Here is a 21,234-nt window from a genome sequence, read left to right as displayed (position 1 = left end):
TTTCCCTCACCCTCAAGTCCTGGCAGCCAGCTCTCTACTTTCTGTGTCTGTGAGTTCAGTGTTTGTCGATTTCATTTAGAAGTTTGATCATATAGTATTTTTCTTCCTCTGTCCAACTGATTTCACTTAGCCTAATGCCCTAAAGGTCCATTCATGTTGATGCAAATGGCAGAATTTCCTTCTCCTTTGTGGCTGAATAATACTCCATTAAATGTATATCATATTTTCTTTATCCATTCATCCACTGATAGACACTTAGATTCTTCCCATGCCTTGGCTATTATGAATAATGCTGCAGTGAACAGGGGAATGCAGATATCTCTTTGAGATAGTGACTTCATCTCCTTTAGGGTATATTCCCAGAAGTAGGATTGCTGGATCATACGGTAACTCTATATTTAATTTTTTGAAGAAACTCCATACTGTTTCCATAGTGGCTGCACCAATTTACAATCCCCGCAACAGTGCACAAGGGTCCCTTTTTTCCATATTCTTGCCAGCATTTATTTAATAGCTGTTTTCACAGGTGTGAAGTGATTCCTCATTGTGGTTTTGACTTGTGTTTCCTTGATAAATAGGAATTCTGAGCATCTTTTCATGTGTTTGTTGGCCATCTGTATGTCTTTGGGAAAATGTCTCTTCAAGTCCTCCACTCGTTTTTAAATCAGGTCATTTGTTCTTTTGCTGTTGCCAACTCCTAAACTTGACTTTTGAATAAATCATTCTCCTGCTCTTCTTTATAGTTTTATGACTTGGGGTTATATCCTTTAAAAATATGTTGTTTAGTTTTGCCTATTTGGGGGCTTGCTATAAGTTGAATCTTACTATATATTTTCCTGTGATTAGCTTTTCTTGCCTCAGTATCCTGTTTCTGTGATCTATTCACATGGAAGCACACGGCTGAAGTTCGTACACTCTGAAAATATGCCATGATAAATTTATGAGATGCATACATAGATATCCTTTCCTCGGTTAAAGAAGTTTTCTTCTATTCTGAGTTTGCCAAAATGTTTTATCATAAAAACATTTTGAATTCTATAAAATATTTTTATATTTGAATACATACATAGACCTTTATTCATGTGATAAATTAGATTCATGATTTTCTAATATTAAAATCAGCATTGCATTCTTGTGGTAAAATCAGTCATCATTCTTTTATCCATTGTTGGATGTGATTAAGTAACTTTTGGTTAGGATTTCCACAGCTATCTTAGGTGAGATTAGTCTGTAATTTTCGTAGCAATGTTTCCTATAAAACCATCTTAGTCTGGTGTTTTCTTTATGGAAAGATGTTTAACTAGTTATTCAATTTCTTTAGTGGTTACAAGACTCCATTAATTGTAAGACTCCCAAGGACAGCTTTGGCTTCATCTCAAAAAGTTTTGATATGTCATATTTTTACCATTGCGTGTGTATTTTCTAGTTTATAGTAGGTGGCAGCCTACCAGAGGTACAGTGCAGACTTGGGGGGTCCAACTGCCCTCGTGCAGAGACAGCTCCCCCATTTCAGCTTGATGACTCTCTTTGTGTCCCAGTTTCCTCATCTGCCAATGGGATAATAACAGCAGTTACAAGCTCATGCATTAACTCACCTTTATGTGCAACTGACAGGTCTAAGCACCTACTCTGTCCAGGTACAGCTCTAGGCACTGCAGACAGGAGGGCGAGGAGAACAGAAATGGGTGCTCCCTCAGCTCCCTCCAGGACCCTGAGCCCAAAGTCTTCCTTGGAGCACAGCTAGCAGATGCCTTCAAGGGTCAGAAAGAGTAAGTGTGACCTGGAGCTGGACCCCAGGAGCCATGAACCCCCAGGCAGTCCCTCTAATCCCCTAGGAAGCCTTCCTGGATTGAACCCAACACTGATGGTGCTTCCCTGGCTGGGCTCCTCCCAGGGCTCTGCCGGCAGCACCATCATAAGCCCGTGAGGGCTGCTTCCGCCAGCGCGCACCACGGACACTGCACTAAAACAGCCTGTTTGGCAATTGTGTCAACATGAAGAACATAACGCTGAGAAACGTGAAATCAGACCTTGAGGAACTGTGCTGTCTGAAATCAATCTGCATCACTATTGTTCAGAGCAGATTTTCAAGGGCAGGTCTTAATCGCCCCTGCAATTCAACCAAATTTCATTCTATCATTCAGTTGGTCTCGTTATCTTAATTCTACTTTGCCTGGAACTTTGTTTTGGTCAAATTCTGTTTGTTTCATGAATTTATTTTGTGGTCCCAACAAAGCTCCTTAAAGTGGGGGCCAGCATTGTTGTTCTGTAACTCCCACCAACTTGGCCCCTGGAGGGTCCCTGCATTAGTGACCAGGAGTCCACCTGAGTCCTGAGGCTGGGCTGCAACCTGCCCAGGAAGGTGCGGGGGCTTTAGTTCCACAAAGGGAAGGCGGGAAAGGGGCTTGTCACTGGGAATGAGACCCTCTGGTGTCTATCTATCCAGCCATAACACTGCAAGTACTCTTGTCTTCCAAATACAGAACCAGTCCTTTGTGACAGGCTTTGATCCTCCTCTTCTTCCTCCACCCCAGGCAAGGGACAGGTGCTTAGATATAATTGGAGATCGGTCTGATAGAAGGTAGGGAGGAGGGCTAGCAGAGGGCCTTTTGGTCTTGTTTGTGCTTCTTGCCGATTTCTCAATGGCCTTGTTTTAAGTTCCAATGTATTGGGTGCTTTACTTTTTTTTTAATTTCTTTTTTCTAAGTATGGTCAGTTTACAATGTTGTGTCAATTTCTGGTGTACAGCATAATATCTCAGTCATACATATACAGACATGTATTTCTTTTCATATTCTTTCCCATTCTAGGTTATTACAAGATACTGAATATAGTTCCCTGTGCTATGCAGTATAAACTTGTTTGTTTTATATATAGTAGTTAGTATCTGCAAACCTCAATGGCCTTGTTTTAATAGTGTTTTTAAGCAGGGATTTCAAAGGCAGGCATCTGATTTAAACTGTCTTACTAGTGATTACCTCAAAGTTTTTCCAAAGTACATTTAAGCCAACTCTTGACTACCTGGAGAAACAGGGTTTGGGACTAGATCACAGAGGACTTGACATGACTGTTAATACAGTGATATTCTGCTCTTGATGATTTAGAGGGTGACGGGATAGGTTTGCAGGTTGACTTTGGATAGGGTGGGACCTGCCTACCCAGCAGAGGAACCAACCACGGTGACGAGTAGGTGCTGGGAAAGGAGGGGCCCAGGCACAGAGTGGCCAGGCCGCGAGCTGCGGACCGTGGGGGTGCTCTGGATCCCCCACCTGGCTCCACCCCAGCTGCTCAGGGGCCAGGCTGCTCCCTTCATCCTGGGCTGAGGCCCTACAACCAGTGTCGCCCAACCAAACACACTTGGGCTGTATCTCACACATGGATGACCTGGAAAGCAGATGTCACTTAGTAACAGGGGCTATGATCATCCACAAACAAAGCAGGAGTGAGGCAACTTGTCTTTATAAAACCTCAACTCAACATCCCCTTCCTGGCCTTTTGTCAGTTTAATTTTGGGTAAGAAAACATTAATTTTTTAAAAAGCAGCAACATTTTGTAAAATAAAGGGCCTTTACTCTCATAACCCTATTTAAGGCATTCACCCATCTCTTAGTCACTGGAAGACACAGGCAGGCGGCTGTCCACAGCCACAAAGAGGGCCCTCCTGAGCACCCAACCCTGCTGGCACCCTCACGTTGGACTTCAGGCCTCCCCAGAACTGTGAGAAACACATTTCTGTTGTTCAAACCTCCCAGTCTATAGTATTTTGTTATGGTGGCCCAAGCTGATACCCGTTATTGACGCATTTCTTCCCTCTGGTCCAGACAACGAGCTTTAGGAAAGCAGTTCCTTGTGAGGGTGCTGTGTAGTACTAGCAAACAAAGGACCCTGGCCTTCACAGGCAGGAGGAATCACCAAGCAATCTGTGAAATTATGAACGGGCTTGCGTCCAGGCCCGGCCCTGCAGAGCTGTGGTTCTCACCCTGGCTGCACATCAGAAGCACCCAGAGATCCTGCAAACTCTTGCTGTCCTGGACCAATCAGATCAGTTTCCAGGGATGAGGACCAGACACATTAGCACTTGAAGGCCCCCTGGTGTCTCTGATGAGACCCCGCACCCAAAAACTGAATGGGTGAAGTGCTGGGGTGAGGGAGGGGGTCCCCCCCGAAAGGAAAGACGCCAAGTCTTCCCTCCTGCTGCAGAGCTGAGCAGCCGGCTCTATGGCTATCACCAGCAGGAAGGCTGAGGGGGACAGAAGGCGGTGTACTGTTTCAACAAACCAAAACAAAATGAACAGCATCAAATTCAAAAAAGCACTTTTTATTTGAGGCAAGGAAAAGTCTAACTGAAACGATTACAGCTTCAAGCAGTCAAAATCCAATTGTTAGAGGCACTATTTTGACTCTGTAAATTCAACTTAGAAAAGGGTATTCAGGTTGCAGTCTCCCCAGCTGGACAAGAAGGGCAAGGAAAACTGAGGGGACTCTAATCTACTGCTGCTGCTCCTCAGCCCCGACGCCAAGCTGGCCAGGCCCCCGCTGGTTTGTCTGTAAGTTGCTGACCCACTGTTGACGGAGAAAGGCCAAACTGTACTACACACAGGAAAAATGAGCGGGAACCAGGGCACCTGGGGAAGAGCCAGCACCCGCAGCTTCAAAACTCGGCGTGAAAGGGATAATCCTTGTGGGCGACACAGCTGTCAGGAGGAAACAGGAACACGTCAGCTTTTCAAGGAAGGATTTCTACTGTCATTACAAAAAGACAGAAACCGTGTCTCACTTAGGTGGAAACAGAGGCCCCAGAGGCAACAAGCCAATTCCGAGACTGCAGATCACAAGTCTGCACCCGGGGGCGTCCTCTGCCACAGGCGCTCCTCCGCGGGAACAAGTGTGACAGACCCCACCCTCCCCGTGGGCCCAGCGCTGTGCCTAGCACGGCTCCTCCTCCTGGTAACTCAGTCTAGTTGCAGGACTAGAGAGCATCTTATTGCCTTAAAAGGTAACAGGGAGATAACAACACAAGAGATGCTAAGAGCCTGGACGTGTAACAGTAAGTGCTTGGAGTACATGGGGCCAGAGGCCACGGTCACCTCCAGGAGCCTTCTGGTATCAACGGGGGCTGAAGTGAGGCCAGAGGAGTAGCTGAGGACCTGATACAGGAAACACAGGGAGAGGAGACAGGGTGGACCATTGACCCAGGGGGTGGAAAGATGCAGTATCTGCCGAGGTTCACAGGCCCGTCTGGTAGGGCCGGTGGCTTGTGTTGGGAATGTAATGGCAACAGGGTCAGAAAGACTGGCTGGGCAGTGTGAAAGGCCCAGGGTGAACCCTGCTTGGGGCATGTAACTCTTATTCATATACTTAGAGCCCTACAAAAGCTCCCCATGGCCTGTCTTTTTTTTTCATTCTTGGCATCCCATCAAACCTGAGTAATATAACACTGCCATTAGCCACAGAGGCTCAGTGTACCAGTAATCACCAAAAAGAGGCAATGTGTATGCATGTATGTAAACGTACAGTTAGAAAAAGCTTCCGAGGTGACCTGGAAATGTTGGAGCCAGCTTCTCCCCCTCCTACTCCAATCCCAACCCACTGAACATCAGTAGCCCCCAGGACCACATGACAGCTGCTTCTAGAACTGCACCAGAATGGAAGGAGTCTATACATAAAGGGACCAATCAGAAAACCTCTGTGGTTTGTCAGCCTTTTCAATACTGTGTCAGCAGCAGGAAGGAGAAAGGAAGCTGAATGAATGAGCAGATTCTCACAGGAGAACCTGGTGACTGATTCACTTCTCTCTTCGCTCTCCCTTGCCCACTAGATCAAAGATGATTTTAATGTCTAAAGGGTAAGAACCACTCACACAAAATCAGGGACATCAGAAAGGGCCAGTGGTAAACCCGGCTTGTGGCCTATTTTGAATCTGAGGCTGTGGAGTGGCAGCAACATGCTCACAGGCATGTGCCTGCATGAAGCGCAGGAGAGAGTTACCATCCAAGATGCAAGTCTGGTGGATCCCTGCAGGGGTGGTGGTGGGACGCACCAGTGGGGCAAACGCCAGAGAGAGCACAGAGGCTGGAAAGAGAACATTCCGTCTTAGGGAATGTTCAGATTCTGCTTAGAAGAGTAACTGCTAAAGGAGACAGAGAAGAAACAGAGTTTGGACGATAAAAATAGTGAGAAAGGAGTCTCCACTGTAAAAGGCGGAGTTTCTTCTTGAAAGCAGAAAATGAGCTTGAAACTTGGTTTAGTTAACGTAGTAGTAGGAAAAGGAAAAGAAAACAAGCAAAACAAAACAAAAAACCCTTCCTTGTCCCCTCCCTTAGATCCCGAACTACAGATCAGAAGGAATACAAGGCACCAGCAAACGTACAGCTGGAGGGGCCTCAGGTGCCGCTGCCTGTCAGAGGGACTGAGTGATTCAGTCACATGGTTTATGGGTGTCAGAGCCGGAACGATTGTGAGCCCCAAGCTCTATGATCTTCTGAATAAACTCCATTCACCAGTCACCACAGATAAAGAGTCACGTGCCAGTTCTTCCAAGAGGGTGGGGCAGGGGGTACCTGGGATCATCTGCTTTCAGATGAGCCCCTAAAATTTGAAAATTCAGTCAGTCTCTGTGGTTACTGCAGGTTAGGCCAACAGTGCACGGGGCGGGAGGAGACGTCTAGGACAGAGCCCCCGGCATGTCCCAGGCCATGAACAGCTCAGCTGACACAGGTGTGGACATTCCCTCCCTGAACGGAGGGGAAGGCAAGTAATGTGCACAAGTCAGAGCCACTGCGAGAGCAGGACCTGGACGTTAAGGCCATCCGACACGCTCCCGGGCCTCACTCACCTCACCAGGGCACAGACCCTCCAGTTCCTGTTGTAGCTGAGTAAAGTAGTCATATCTGCACTGCTCAGTTCAAAGTCAAAGACCTAAGAAGAAAAAAAATTCCAGTAAGCTCTGTGGATAGAGATCCAAGACAGGACATGAAAGCAGCTCCAGGCAGGACCACTGATGAGATGCTGCCTGGAGTGGGGAAGGGCAGGAAGGCAGACTAAACTCAGAGAAAGTTCATTACATTACTGTGCAGAGAATGCACGTGTTTTGGTTGGGGACTATATGGAGCAATGAAAACAGACCTTCCCTTTCAGAACCTCCAGGCAAAATGATATGTTTTCTTCCATTCAGTACTTTTCCAAAGCTCTGCTGAGCACTTTCACTGTAACAAGCACCAGTGCTGAACAGAGTGATGGATGGGTAAGTGTCTTTGCCTCGGTTTACAAAGAAGCAAAGGAGGAGGTAATCCAACAGCCGTAATACAAGGAATAGTGTGCTGCCCACAGTACAAAAGATGCTACACAAAGCACTCTGGGAGTCCAGCGGAGCCAGGAGTGAATTCCAGCTGAGAAGCTGAAGGATGTGGTCAACTGAGATGGTATCTGAGATGGGCCTAAGAAGCCAGATAAGGTCTTAACAGACAGAGAAGACAAGAAAGGTGTGTCAGGTGGAGAACCTGATCCACCCCGGGATCTGAGGAAGGCCCTCAGCTTGGGTGATCGCAGAATGTATAGAAGGAAAGTCTGCTGCATACTCTGTGATGACTGCTGTGCAAAAGTGTGCAAAGACAACACAGTAAGATGCAAAATTATGTTAGCATGAGAGATCAGGCCTTAAAAATGTTTCTTTTCTAACACCTTGAAAAAATAAAATATGAAACAAAAAAATCCATCTCTAGCAGGATATGTGTTTCTCATGGTCACTATTTTACCACCTTATCTGTCTCCCCTACTAAGCAGTAAGCTCCCCACTCTCCCCAGGCCTCGTCCCCATCTCCCAGGCGACCAGTAGCACACGCTACAGCCACGGCCCGGGGCCAGCGGAACAGGCAAAATCAGCTGTTTGCTGTGGAAACAGAGCCCCTGGAAACCAGAGCTCAGGTGAAGACAGAGGGGTCCTTGCCGAGCTACTCTGTTCAGTGACAGTGGTGGCTCACAGGCATGGGGACCCCCTTGAAGAGCTCTTCCCTTGGCCAGCTCCCGACACTCGTGGGAAAGGCAGAGAAGTAGGCATGCGGGCGCCGGGTGTGATGTCAGGAGGTCTGCTCTGCTCTGGCAGGTGCTCCGAGAGCCCACACAGAACACCTCACAGGTGCCCTGCAAGGTGTCTGCAGGCCACGGACACATCAGCACAGCAGTGTTTTCTGCGTGTTCATGAAGGTACCAAGCATCATGCAAAGCCCCTGATGCATCTTATTCAATCTTCATGACAGCCCTTGAAATAGGTATCATTCTACAGTCGGGGAAACCAAGGCACAGAAACTAATGGAGCCCTGAGACAAATCCAGGCAGAATCACTCAAGAGCAACACTTCTTGGCAAGTGGTGAGTCCCCGTGGAGCCTCAGCACGGGTGTGTGCACGTGCAGCGGGGTCCCGAGGCCCAGGGCCCGCCTGAGCACGAGGCTGCCCCAGCACAGCACCTCCGCCCAGGAGGAACGACTGTCCAAGCCCACGGTGTGCTCACTGCAGCTCCCGAGGTGGCTCTCTGACTAAGGGGAGATGGCAAGGCAGTGCACACGTGACAACCCAGGGACAGGAGACAATCCAGGGATGAGAGGCCCTGTGAAGGCCCCCTGCCCCCGCCACTATCCGCTTCTCACGGAGAACCTGGGCCCACCAGCCAGGACCTTACCTGGAAGTTCTCAGCAATGCGTTCAGGCGTCACAGACTTGGGGATCACGATCAGGTTTCTCTGCAGGGGGAACCGGATCAGAACCTGCGAACAGAGGCGCTGAGTGCATACGTACACCAGGAGCTCCACACTTTCAGCTCACTTCCTTGTACACATCCATCACCAGAAGAAGAAATCCCAGAACTTTACACATGAGGAAACCAGGCTCAGGGTGGACAGGGTCTGACCCCAGAGCCCTCACTCAGCCTCTGTGCCAGGTGCTCCCCAATCTCCCAGGGTCATTGGTCCCTCCACCACCTGGGAACACCCAGCCTAGACGAGCACTCTTCCAGGGGCACAGACACAGGCCCTCACAGGCAGCAGCAAGGCAGGGGGCCCCGTGAGCCCCGGGCCACGTGCAGTCTGCTAACTCCCAGTCTGCGCCCTTCCTACTACACACGCCGGGACCCATGCCACACATCCAGGCAGGGCCTGACTGGGCTTGGTCCCTTCTCCCTCCTGGATGATGGGAACCACCACAAATGCAGGAAGTTCTGGCAACAGTCACGAGTGCCTAGAAGTGGCTGTACCTGGGCTGTGGTTTTATTGTGCTTGTCTGCAATCGCTTTGATCCTGGGATCCTCCAGTAGGGAAGGGTCCTCGGGCTTGGCCCTGGGGACAGGATGGTCTGTGTGAGCAACCATCATCACCACCATTTAAGGCAACCCTAACCCTAATCCCCATCGACCTCCCAATTCAGAGCTCGGTTACAAACTCCCAGCCTTCCAGAAAAAGAGTAGGCATCTTGCTACTAGAAACACCAACAAATCAGCCCAGAAGCATCTCCTGTGATGTTGAACTTTTCTTTTTAACCATTCCTAATCTTCACTGACAAGAGAACATGATCCTATGGAAACTTACCAGGGCCTGTCAGGAGAGCCAAGGGGGCTGTAGGCAGTCACCACAATGCCTCTGGACTGGCAGTACTCGATTAACTTCTCCTGAGTGAGGTATGGGTGGCACTCAATCTGCAGACGCAAATGAGAGGGCTGACGGCGCCACTGCGGGCATGGGGGATGGGGCGCACAAGAAGTACTCTATGCTAAGTCCCCTGCCTCCCTAGACAGAAAGTTATGTGTAACCAGTGTCTTATCTCCCAGATGAGCTGAAACAACTGTCTCCGGTTCCCAGCTAGCAACCTTGACATTAACGGTAATAATCTTGTTACCAACATTCTGTGGCCATGGACCCTAAGGATTTTTCCTGGCGTTGGGCATCTATCAACTGTGACAGGTCTGAGGATCTCAGTCTGCGCACAGCTTGTCTCAAGGCCCTGAGTCACCACAAGCCAGGCTCAAACCATTTCTCCCCTGCAAGTTTCACTCTCAGATGTGTCACCATCTTTCTGAACCATAAATCAGGACTCTGCCAGCACCCAGGGAACTGCCTCCCTCCCAGCTGCTCCCCAGGTGACACAGAGAAGAGGTAACTGCCAGGATCACACAGTAACAAGACAATCTCCCACGCACACCAGCCTCCTCGCCCCGGATGTTACCTGGTTAACCGCCGGCTTATATTTTAAGCCAGGTTTGTTTAAGATCTTCTCGACTTGGAGATGGTTGAAGTTGGAGACTCCAATAGCTTTCACCAGTCCTTCATCCACCAATTCTTCCATGGCCTAGAGACCAAAGAGGGTCTGCTTGCTGCTGACATGTGCCCGAAAGGACAAGGATCAGAAGCACCTCTCGCACCAGTCAGTTTAACAGGTCCTGCCCTGACTACTCAGTGTCAGCAAATTAGATCTTTGGGAAGATAAGAGGCACCATGACATAAGCCAGGCTGGCTTTAATGAGATAGGGAGAGCACAAACAGTGACAGAATAAAAAAGTACAGAAACAGCAGAGTGGATCACTCACATCGGGTCTGCTCACAAGGGGAACGGGGCTCAGCAATGAAGGGGAAGCCAAATCCGGGGCTGCCTTACCGCCCAGGTGTCCACAAAGTCGCTTTCACTGGGAATCACATTGCCGTCTCCATCCAGGGGGAAAATATCGTTCCCAGGCTGTGGTAACAATCCAGAATCCGTCAGTCAGTAACAGACCTGCCCAGATCTGCTCGAGGAGCTGCAGCTTTGAGAGTCACGTTCTAATACAGTTATTCTAACCTACAACAGCTGGCTAAGTTTCTGGACGATAATCAACAGCAAACCTATGTCAGTGTGAAAAAGAAATGACAGACCATCCCAGAAGTCCCCAGACCCTTTTTCTATAAACAGGTTGGAGGTGACCATCAGATGGAGGTGGACAGTCAGTGCAATGAGCCTGCCGTGGGCTGGAGTGTGTGGACGGGGAAAGGACTCAGGGCCAGGATTCACAGGCCTGCATCCCGGCTGGACCACTCGCCTACAAAACCAAAACCTAGCCGAGCCTCACCAGCTTTAACATGAAAAACAAAGGATGAAAGCCAGGCCCGGATACACCACCGTGCAATAAAATAAGAGCCACAGGGTAACATGTGCAGGCTTTCAAGCTGGTTGACAAAGCAGAAAACTTTGAGTCTTGGCTAGAAAGGAGGCAAAGGCCCTAATAACTCTAGAATTCTCCTTGTGTGAAGGCAGTCCATCAAGCTTCCGCAGGATGGGGCACGTGTGTGGATGCAGGAACACACACGTATGCACGTTCAGGGCACGAACAGGTACACGTGTGCACGCCTGAGACGGGGGCGGGGCAGTAGCCTATGGTTGTGTGCAGAAATGTCACCTGAGCCACATTCACTGTCACTAAGTTTTAAGTTCCACAGTCAGCAAATGACAAAGAGCAGTGCTTCTCAAACTCCGAAATGGGAGTGAGTCACCCGTGGTTTGGATTCAGAAGGGCTGGGTGGGGCCTGGACTGAGTTCTAACAAGCTCCCAGGTGATGCCACTGCTGCCGGTGCTGGGACCACACCTCGAGCAGCGCAGCGAGGACACACACACAGCATCTAGCCACTCTCGACCTAACCTGCGCCCCAGGCATACCTTGAAACCCGTGGGCCAGTGAATAAGGTAGAGGTCCAGGTAGTCCAGCTTCAGGTCGCTGAGCGTCTTCTGGCAGGCTCCCTTCACCAGGTCCTTCTCGTGGTGCGTGCACCACAGCTGCAGGCACGAGAGAGCACGTCAGCCCTGCATGGGGAGGCTCCCTCCTGCCGGAAGCCGGAGGCTCCAAGGCTCACTTTCTCTCCCCACAACCCCCACTTCACCATGACACTGAAAATGGTGGGGAGGGAGGCTCCACTTCACACATGGATCCCAACTTTCCAAAGGAAGCTGGATAATCAGGTCGAGGAAACCCTTCAAAAGGACCAAACCGAAGGCATAATATAATGGACAGGCAACTAAACATGACCCTAGGCCTTAAACGTGAGCTCTCAGGCCTATTGTCCCACCAGGCTGGTCTTCGTGGAGCCAGCCTCACTCCCACCCAATGGGCACCAACAGCCTCCGGGTACAAGACAGTGGCCAGCAGCGGAGACCCAGTCTGCAGGTGGGAACCAGGTTCTGGCCTCAAAGAGAACTCCTTGGAAAGGCAGTGCCAACCCACAGCCTCAGCCCCATCTGCAAAGGGTTCCAACCAATGACCACCCCACAGACAGATGGCCACAGACAGGTGAGCTCTGTTGGCCTCCACGGCCTTGCGTCAACACACGTTCCCTCAGAAGAACCGCCGGTCGGGTGATAACTGAGGTCGTTATCAGGAGGCACCAGAGGTTGTGGCCTTGGCCCCTGAGCTGATGCTGCTCCTGGCTGACCGTGGACGAGAACCCTCAGGGTGGTACCTTGCTGACAATGAAGAGGTCCTCACGCTTCACCACCTGCTCCTGGATCTTCTCCTGGATGGCCAAGCCCACCTCATTCTCGTTCTGGTACACATGGGCGCAGTCGATGTGTCGGTACCCAAGGTCGATTGCGACCTTCACAGCCTCTGTCACTTTGCCGGGAGGGGACTGAAAGAAACAGGAAACGGAAGGTGTGGGGATAAAACTGAAACAAACCAAACACAATTTGCATACAACCCAGGAAGAGGGCGGTGGGAACCCATGCTCCTCAGAGGCTCCCGTTTCTCTAAGGTCAGCAAAGGCAGGCCAGGGAGGTTTCTGAACGTCCCGAGGTGAAATGCCATATTGCTTTGTTTTCAGAAAATCCGACAACCACTTACTAGCCACCCAGATCGCCATAACAAGATGGGCCAAAGCCTCCCACTTCCTTGCTTCCTCAGAATCCACTGATTTACAAACCAGTGTATAGAAAGCCCCCACTGCCTCAGTCTACTAGGACCCCAAGACAGGGGATACCACTTCCTTCAAAGAGCTCAAAACATTTCAGAACAGCCATAAATGTTCACCCCAATTCCCGTTTGGTTCCTGAGTTCTGTTGGTGGCTGTTTATGGTTTATTTTCTCCTTTTACAAGTGGATTCTGATATTGGCCATCACTTGTTTTTAACCAGTTCTAAGAGATTATCAAAGTTAAGACCACCACTGGTGCACAGCCAAAGGCCTGTGATCCAATCTCCCTGTGTAAGAACCGTTCTAAGAGGTGAAGACGGGAGGCGGCCCCTGGGAGGCATCAGTGGGCAGAAATGAGTTGACAGGAGGGGGAAGAGGAGCTGTGGAAGACCACCATCTGGCTAGTGGTCAGAGCTGCAGAAAGACTGAATGGCTGCCCCTGCCTGGACCACCTGCGCATCTGAGTGAGGAGGAGAGGTGTGGGAGCTCCCCCAGCATCCAGACTGACTGCACATACACTCATCTCCACGATGCTTCTGCTCGGACCAGAGAGGTGAAAAATAAACACGTGTGCAACGGACCACTGAGTGAATAGAACGCATTCCTCTGGAGAGCTGGGGTAGAAAAGAATGGCCAGGAAAAGTTCCCAGGGCAGGAGCAGCTGCAGACATCTGCTGTTTTGATATCAGCTGCTGTGAACAGGCGAGGGCGGAGGAGTGCGTGATTCGAGCCCGAGAGCTCGCCCAGTCCACTCGCCACCACAGACGGAGCAGGGGGACAGATGGGAGACGCTGACCTCAGGTGTGAGATCAGGAAACAACTTCAGATGATCTGACAATCTCCTGTTTCCCTGGAGGATCCAACAAGCTGCACCTGTAGCCTTACTCACTCTTCACGGTTTAAGGAACAGAGCAGGGAACCTCGGCACATCCAGAAGACAGTGAGTACCGCAGCCTCCCTCTGGACTCTGTGCACAGCTACTGCTGATGTGAGAGGTGAGAGCAGAGCACTCTCCCTCCCAAGAAAGAGAAGAGGTAAGGGACCCAGGTGGGGGAACTGTCTGCCAGCACACATTAACTCTCCCCAGGCTTGACAGCAAACTGATTGAGTTTGTCTGTGGAGCCCTGTGCTGTGCCAGCCCAGCACCTCACAGCCCCAATCCCCAGGCAGAGGGGTGGGCACCTTGCCCAGGCTTGGCCTAATAACACACTGCATCTGACACAGTGACTGGAACAGGGCAGAGGTATGACCCAAGCCAGGCCCACAAGACTCATCTCTGGCCTTCAGCTGGCGCTACCAAGACAAGATTTCATTCTGCTGGGGTCACTGTGCTGGGAGCGCATGAGCCAGGAGCTGCTAGAGGAGAACTGCTTGAGATACAGATGATGATTGATGAGAGAGACGGCCCCTGGTCACATCATTTACAGCCCTGCAGCTCGTACACCTGACATCAGTGTGTAGGTCAGTGAATCCCCAACACGCATTTTTTTTTCCTGCTTATGATTAAGTTGGTTATTCAGTTCCTTGGAACCAGAAGAGTGCAGAGTAGGATAATCAAGGCTGCTGAACAATGGACACAAAACTACAAAAAGTCTGTGTGATGTTTTTATAGAGAAGCCATGGACAGAAATAGCCTTCAGGAGGTCATGAAGAAGCTGCTGCTGCCTGACCCTTCCCTGGAGATGCACGTGCTGAGAAGCTGAGACCAAACTGCTTCCAACGGGTAAGGAAAAACAGAAGCAAGGACTGTTAGGCATTTTACAAATTAAATTTGTAGAAGTTGTGGCAATTCATAACAAGAATCCTGTGAATGGACACTACGGGCCAGCCTCCCCTTTTTAAAGACACCGTTGTAGCAGTGGGGAAGGCTGGGGCCACCGGCTCTCACGTGGGCTGGGTGCGCCAGGGCCGGCCCCGAGGCAGGCACCCTGGCTTCTAGAAGGCTTGTGCCAGGGCAGATCATGTCACAAAATGGAAACAGACCAGTGGGATGTGTAGCCCACAATGGCTCAAACTGAAAATAACAACAGCTCCCATTTATTATGCATTAGTTTTCACTAGTTTTAAATGTATTACTGAATTGACTCTTCACTACAGCCCTGATTCAGACACTATTATCTCTGTGGATAAGGAACCTAAGGTGCAGAGACCTTAGGAAACTGGCCCATGATCATGCAGTAAGAGATGTCAGGATGCAAACCCTGGCACCAGGACCTGAGAGCCAGGCTCTGACAAGAGGTCCGTCCTCCAGGGTGGACCCCAAGAGGCAGGAGACACTGCTCAGGGAGAGGACAAGTCTCCTGGACTTCCAAAATCATTCTCCGGGATGAAAAATGTACCAGAATCCACAACTACCTTCAATACTAATTATCTCCATCTAGAACCCATCCCAGAAAGAAACTAACTTCCCTTATCACAAATGAAGCAGCCACTTCATGGTGAAAAATCGCTCAATAAACTTGAGAATGATTATACCATCTCCCCATTCCATGTCCATATTAAAAACTGCAAACAGAAGGCAGTGGTCCAAATTGAGACTTTGAAAAGAAGATGAAAGAAATTATCTCTGTCATCTAAGAGCAAATCTGCAGAAAACCAGTAGAAGAAACACTCAAGTTATAAATAATCAAATTATACAAATCCTAAAGACAAAATCATTTTTTAAACTTGATTCTGCCACTAATCTGCCCTGTGACTGGGGCACATCCATGCATACCCATTCCCCCTTGTCCTTACAGCTCCAAAGTTCTAGCTTGGGCAGCAACATAACCACATTCTGGGCTGATGGCACCAAGTGATGTGGCCAGAAGTCTCCGCCTCAGAGGCCCCCATCACCTCCACAAACTCGGACTCCCTATTTCCTTCTCATGTAACACTTTCAGGCCAGGTAGTCTTTTACTATGAGTGTGTGCGTGTGTTTCTCCCCCTTCCACACACACACTCCTTTTAAAACCTAATCATCCACTGTGCTTGTAGCTCGTGCTAGTTACTCTAAGATAATATCCCTCCCTCTATTCCTCTGCAAATCAGAAGCAAAAAAAAAAAAAAAAAAAAAAACCAACAAAAACACTGCTCCAAACAAGACAAAAGATTATAAAACAGCATCACTGGTAAAAATAAAATATCTCAGAGACTGAATCCTTCATAGCTTTTACAATGGGGATTTCTGGGAAGAAGGGACTATTCTGAGAATATGCTTCTAAAATTTTTTTCCAGTTAACAGGTATACTTTTGTAATGAAGAAGGGGTCAGGAACAAAGGAAACTTCACTTTGGGGGAAAATAAAAACCATCCTGAGTGAGAACTATGAGAACAGTGGGCCAATGATAATCCTGGAGCAATGAACAGGTAACTGCAACTTTTGATGTAAACTTAGATTAATAAAGAAACAGGGCATCTACCTCCAAAGCCTTGAAAAGTAACATCACAGAAAAGCTGTCACTGAAACATAATGTTTAACCTCTTTTGATTAAACCAGCTTTTCTTCAGAGAAACTCAACCTGCCTTTAAGAGAAACTAATTTTATTTTTTACTATCGGTTTTGTTTAAATACTAGTGATGCCACAATATAATGTTCTGCCTTCCATTGTAAATATGTCATTTCAACTAGATGCAAGTCAAACAGACATTTGTGGCTGAATTTCTCAAAATGTACTCCAAGTTCCAATTAATTTACTTAGAATCTTTGGGGAGAGGAGCTGGCAAACTTTTTCTGTAAGTGGCCAGACAGAAGCTATTTTAGGCCTTGAAGGCCAAATGGTCTGTCACAACTGCTCCACTCTGCTGCTGCAGCACAAAGCGGTTGTAAGTCATGAGATGTGTCCTAATAAAACTTTATTTACAAAAACCAGCCAGGGTTGTGCTTTACCAGCCCCTTGGTATGGTGGAAGCGCACATGAAGGCACAGGGGTTAAGCAACACTCTGAGCCTTGATTTGTCCTACCTCATATCACAAATAACACTCTGATTTCCAATTCAGCCCCCAAATAACAGAAAGTTAGGTGACACAAGATACTGTGGCGACTGGAAGGGTTTAACCCGTTCCAATTTAACCAATTGACAATACGGTCCCAGTCACTTCAGGTAGACATGAGAGAGCCAGCCTGCTGGCCTTGATTACACACAAGGCTTCCCCTCTGCAAGACTGGGAGACCAGGAGCTGGCAGTTTTGTCTAAACAAGGCTTAAAATCTGCCACACTCAGAAGACGCCAACAGAATAAGCAACGGGGAGAATCCAGGGAATGACAACAATGTGCGATCTCCCTCTCAACAGAAACACTTTTCATTGTTTGATGCAGACAAGCCAGCCTCACTTGGCTCGTGTTCAATTATGTCCAAATTCATTTTACAGTTTAATAATGTAAACTGCAATTTCAAATGATAAAGAGTGGACTGCTGAAGAATGATCCTTTTCGTTGCCTTATCACATGGAAACAGCCAGTGTGGCCACTGTTTTACATCAGAGCTCATAACTAGTAAAACTGAGATTAACTTCCTCCACTCAACTCGAATCAGTCTGTCCTGAATTCTAAGACACTGCTGTCTCCACTTGGTTGAGATGGGGAGGGACGGGACTGGCAGGACTTATTGAAATCTGTTTCATCTTGAAGAACTCCAGGTGGAGGCCTGCAGGGAAATGAGGCTGGTAAACAGAAAAACAAGCTACTGTTTTAGCTCCAAGGCCAGCACCTCTCCCCTCTCCCTGGTCTGGGCTCTGGGACCATTACAAGCTTGCCTAGGGTTCTGACAGGAATTCTTTTCCAGCACATTTCCTTCTACCTCATGCATTCGTAAAGGAAGCGGTATCACCTCCAAAGAGGCAAAAACTGGTTTGCTGGGGGCAAAAATAAGTGTTAGCTTATAAAATGGTTTGTGGCTCACCGAAGGGCCACAGGACAGACAGATGTACAGTTAGTCTATCTGTGATGCTGAACTTTTATGGGGGGGGTCAACTAGGGAAAAATGTTTCAAGGTCCCTGGGTGCAGCTGACAGATGCGGAGATAATGGAAAAGGGGCTGAGAAACACAGCTGTTCCTCCATTTCTAGGTTTGGAATGTGGGGGTGAGTTACAACAGCCGTCTCTTATTAACAATTTCTCACTAAGTCAAAGCACTTATCAGCAACAGGACACTGGTCAGCATCAGAAGTAATCTGTTTTAGCAGCTTCCTGGAAATACAATGCCCATGGCTTATTTACTGTCCAGTAGAGAAGGCAAGCTTGCCAGGGGGAAATGGCCTCTAAGCCACACAGGCTCTGAGGCAGAGACGCTCTTCCACTGGCCTGAAACCCTCAGCTCCCAGGAACGAAGGGTGAGTCTGTGGACCTTCAGCGGAACGGTGATTGGAGACTCCCAGAGCCCTGCCAAGGGTCTGGAGGATTCAACACAGTCACCATGCCGTGGAAGAGCCGTGGGAACAAGGAGCTGCACCCACTCCCAGAGCCACCCTTAGTTCTCACACAGATAAGCAAATGGTATTTAGATCACCCTGTTTTTTTGTCCAGGGTCTGGGGGAAGGTATTAACCACTATTCTTATAACTTTTTCAGCTAAAAAAAATAAAGAAATCTACTCCAAGCCCATACTTGTATCATTTATTCACTGTTATCCTCTCTACCATGCCTCTATACAATTCTGTACAACCTCATCTCCTCACTCCCCAAAATCTAGTTATCTTACTTCTTCATATTAATTCAACATGTAACTTTGGGGTGCCTACTATTTACCAGGCACTGTAAGAAGTGCTGTAAATAGTTGCGACCAAGGCAGATGCTACCCTTGCCCTCAACGAATTTGGTCTGCTGGAATGAATGATCCAAATGTACAGATTTTATAGAGCTATCTTAGTTAAATATATACCTGGGGGGAGGGTGTTAAGTGCTCAAGCAAATGATTTAAAACCTCTTTCATCAACTTTTTCTTCTTATGTACTCCAGAGTATCGATTTTGAAACAATGGACCCAAGATCAGGACCATCATTTCTGAAAATATGAACTTAGACTAAAAATATGGAAAATGCATCCCGCCTAGCAAGGTTTAAGTATCGTTTGGTGGAACTTGTGTTCCAGTTACATGTGTATGTCTATACTGCCTCATCACAGAAACTGTAGTTTGCCGTTGCCAGGAAAGTGTCTTTTGCATCCATTCCAAGAGAATAACCTGTGACAGATGGAATTTAATTTGGTACAATGGCTATAATTCAATTACACCGTTAGAGCCACCACTGGACGTTCTGAAGGAAACACAAATCACATACACTCTGAACACTTCGGCCAGAAACACTTTTTGTGTGATGCAACTCTACCACCCTTTATCACCATATATTTACAAATTTTTCACTGCAAGTTTTTAAACAGCACCCTCTGTTCTATTTCAAACCATCTCGCGGTGCCCTCAACCCATCCTGTCTTTTCTTTCCTTGTCTGTGTGTAAATACTCAATGCCCAGACCCACCCTCTTAGTCCCTGGGAAAATCCGGGTCATGGCTCTGGAATGTAATATACAATAGCTCGAAGCTAACTTACAAGCGGCTTAAAAATGTTCAGCGCCCAAAAACCACCCTTATGGGCTCCCTAATTTTCAGATAATCAGACTACCCTTTTTACTCCTAGCCATTTCTTGGGGACGCTGTGAAGAGATCTCAGTGGTGTTAAGATTTCTGGACGGAGGCAGTTTTATTACCGACGCCGGCTTGCAGTTTTGCACGGGAAGGAACCACCCGGGCCCAGATGCTCTGTGCGGCACACAACACCCCCCAGGGTTACACCAGGCTCCAGAGGTTTGGCGCCGCGCGTTTGGGGACATGTAAATAGGCGGGTCCTGGGCAAACTCGTGCTACCTAGTTTAATTATCTGCATTCTTGGGACTTACCTTGGGTCGCTTATTCCTGAGGGAGCAAAAACGGAAACGATTAAGGACAAACGATTTCGAAGAAAGACAAAGGCGCCACAGATTCCGTTAGGCGAGAGACGCCGGCGCCTAGCGACAAGTACCTCCCTCCCGGTCGCTCCAGACCTCCAACCTGGGGCCAGAGCGGCGAGGCCTCGGGAAGTACCCCGCTTAGTGACTTTCCAGCTGAGGTCACATTCAAAGTGCGGCCTGGGAATCCCACCTACCAGGGGTTACGGGGTCGGCCTCCAGTGGGCCGCTCTCAAGCCCCCCCCTCCCCCGGCCTGCCCCGGCGTCCGGGTCCCCGCGAGGCAGGCCCGATCCCGCCGGGGGCCCGACCAGTCCGAACGTATCTCCTCCGAAGCCGGCGTCCGCAGCACGGGCCACTCAGGGGCACTCGAGGTCCTTCCTCGCCCCAGGCCGCGCCAAACCTGAAGCCAGCCCCGGATCGCGCTCCCCAGGGCACCTACCTTCCAGGTACCCAGCCCCAAGATGGGCATCTTGGCGCCGGTGTAGAGCACGATATGACTAGCCATGACTACTGATCGCCACAGACCCGGGCCGGAGGACCACGCCGCCCCAGCTGCAGCACGGTCCTTTAAGTAGCCCGTGAGGCCCGCAGAAGGGGCGGGTACGAGAGGCGCCGGGCTACGCAAAGCCGGCTTCTGATTGGCCGGCCCGCGCCGAGGATGCCGCGCCACGGCTAGCCCGGGGGGCTCCGCAGGGACGCTCCTCCCCTAGGTCCTAGTGGCACCGGATTTTTTTCCGCTGGGATCACTCCCCCACGCTCCACCGAGCCCCGCTGACTCCGCCAACAGCTGTGGATCGTGGAAACGCGAATACTTTAGCAAAAATAACATATCTCCTTTAAATAAGTAGCCTGGGAAGGATTTTTGGTTTCATTTTTCGAAAGAGCCCAGAAGGAAACGTTTGTCTATTCAAGCCCAATATCGTGCTCTTTGGGAAGCTGACCAATGTCCGGTCCTTTGTAGGAACACACCAGCGCGCTACTGCTATAGCTTAGCGCACTTTGCTTTAAGAAAGGTGCACGCCAGAGAAAGGAGTTGCAATCTTGGTTTCAGGACATCATCTTGAGGTTTGAGTTTCTCCAGCCTGTATGTAGCCTCTTGGCGCTATCTTTACCCTCCACCTGTACACACTGAGTGTGGTTCAACAAGCCTTCCTCCAAAAGCCGGCATCTCTTGAAGTTAGGAAGCCCTGATGAACTTGATCCAGAAGACACAGAAGACAGTCTTTGGAATGTGAGACTCTATCAAAGCCTCAAATTTAATATAGGGTAAGTTAGCAAAACTCTCTAGATGAATAAGGCAGAAACCCACAAAAGAAAAGTTAACTTTAATTTTATAACTTCAAGTATTCTAAATTAGGAAGTGCTAAATAATGGATTAATCGGTCCTAATTGGCAGGC

At 49.0% G+C, this 21,234-nt stretch overlaps 1 protein-coding gene across 1 annotated transcript; it reads right to left on the bottom strand.

Moving 5' to 3' along the window:
- Positions 1 to 4,651: 4,651 nt before the first annotated feature.
- AKR1B1 (aldo-keto reductase family 1 member B) lies at positions 4,652 to 20,341 on the bottom strand. Its single transcript, NM_001319875.1, is given in 10 exon segments — positions 4,652 to 4,694; positions 6,836 to 6,918; positions 8,676 to 8,759; positions 9,245 to 9,326; positions 9,576 to 9,682; positions 10,210 to 10,332; positions 10,639 to 10,716; positions 11,672 to 11,788; positions 12,469 to 12,636; positions 20,276 to 20,341. Coding segments are annotated over 10 exon segments (951 nt in total).
- Positions 20,342 to 21,234: the final 893 nt, after the last annotated feature.

This window comes from Camelus dromedarius, chromosome 7 (assembly GCF_036321535.1).
Source record: "Camelus dromedarius isolate mCamDro1 chromosome 7, mCamDro1.pat, whole genome shotgun sequence".
Taxonomy (NCBI): domain Eukaryota; kingdom Metazoa; phylum Chordata; class Mammalia; order Artiodactyla; family Camelidae; genus Camelus; species Camelus dromedarius.
This window is presented reverse-complemented; position numbering and strand designations above follow the sequence as displayed.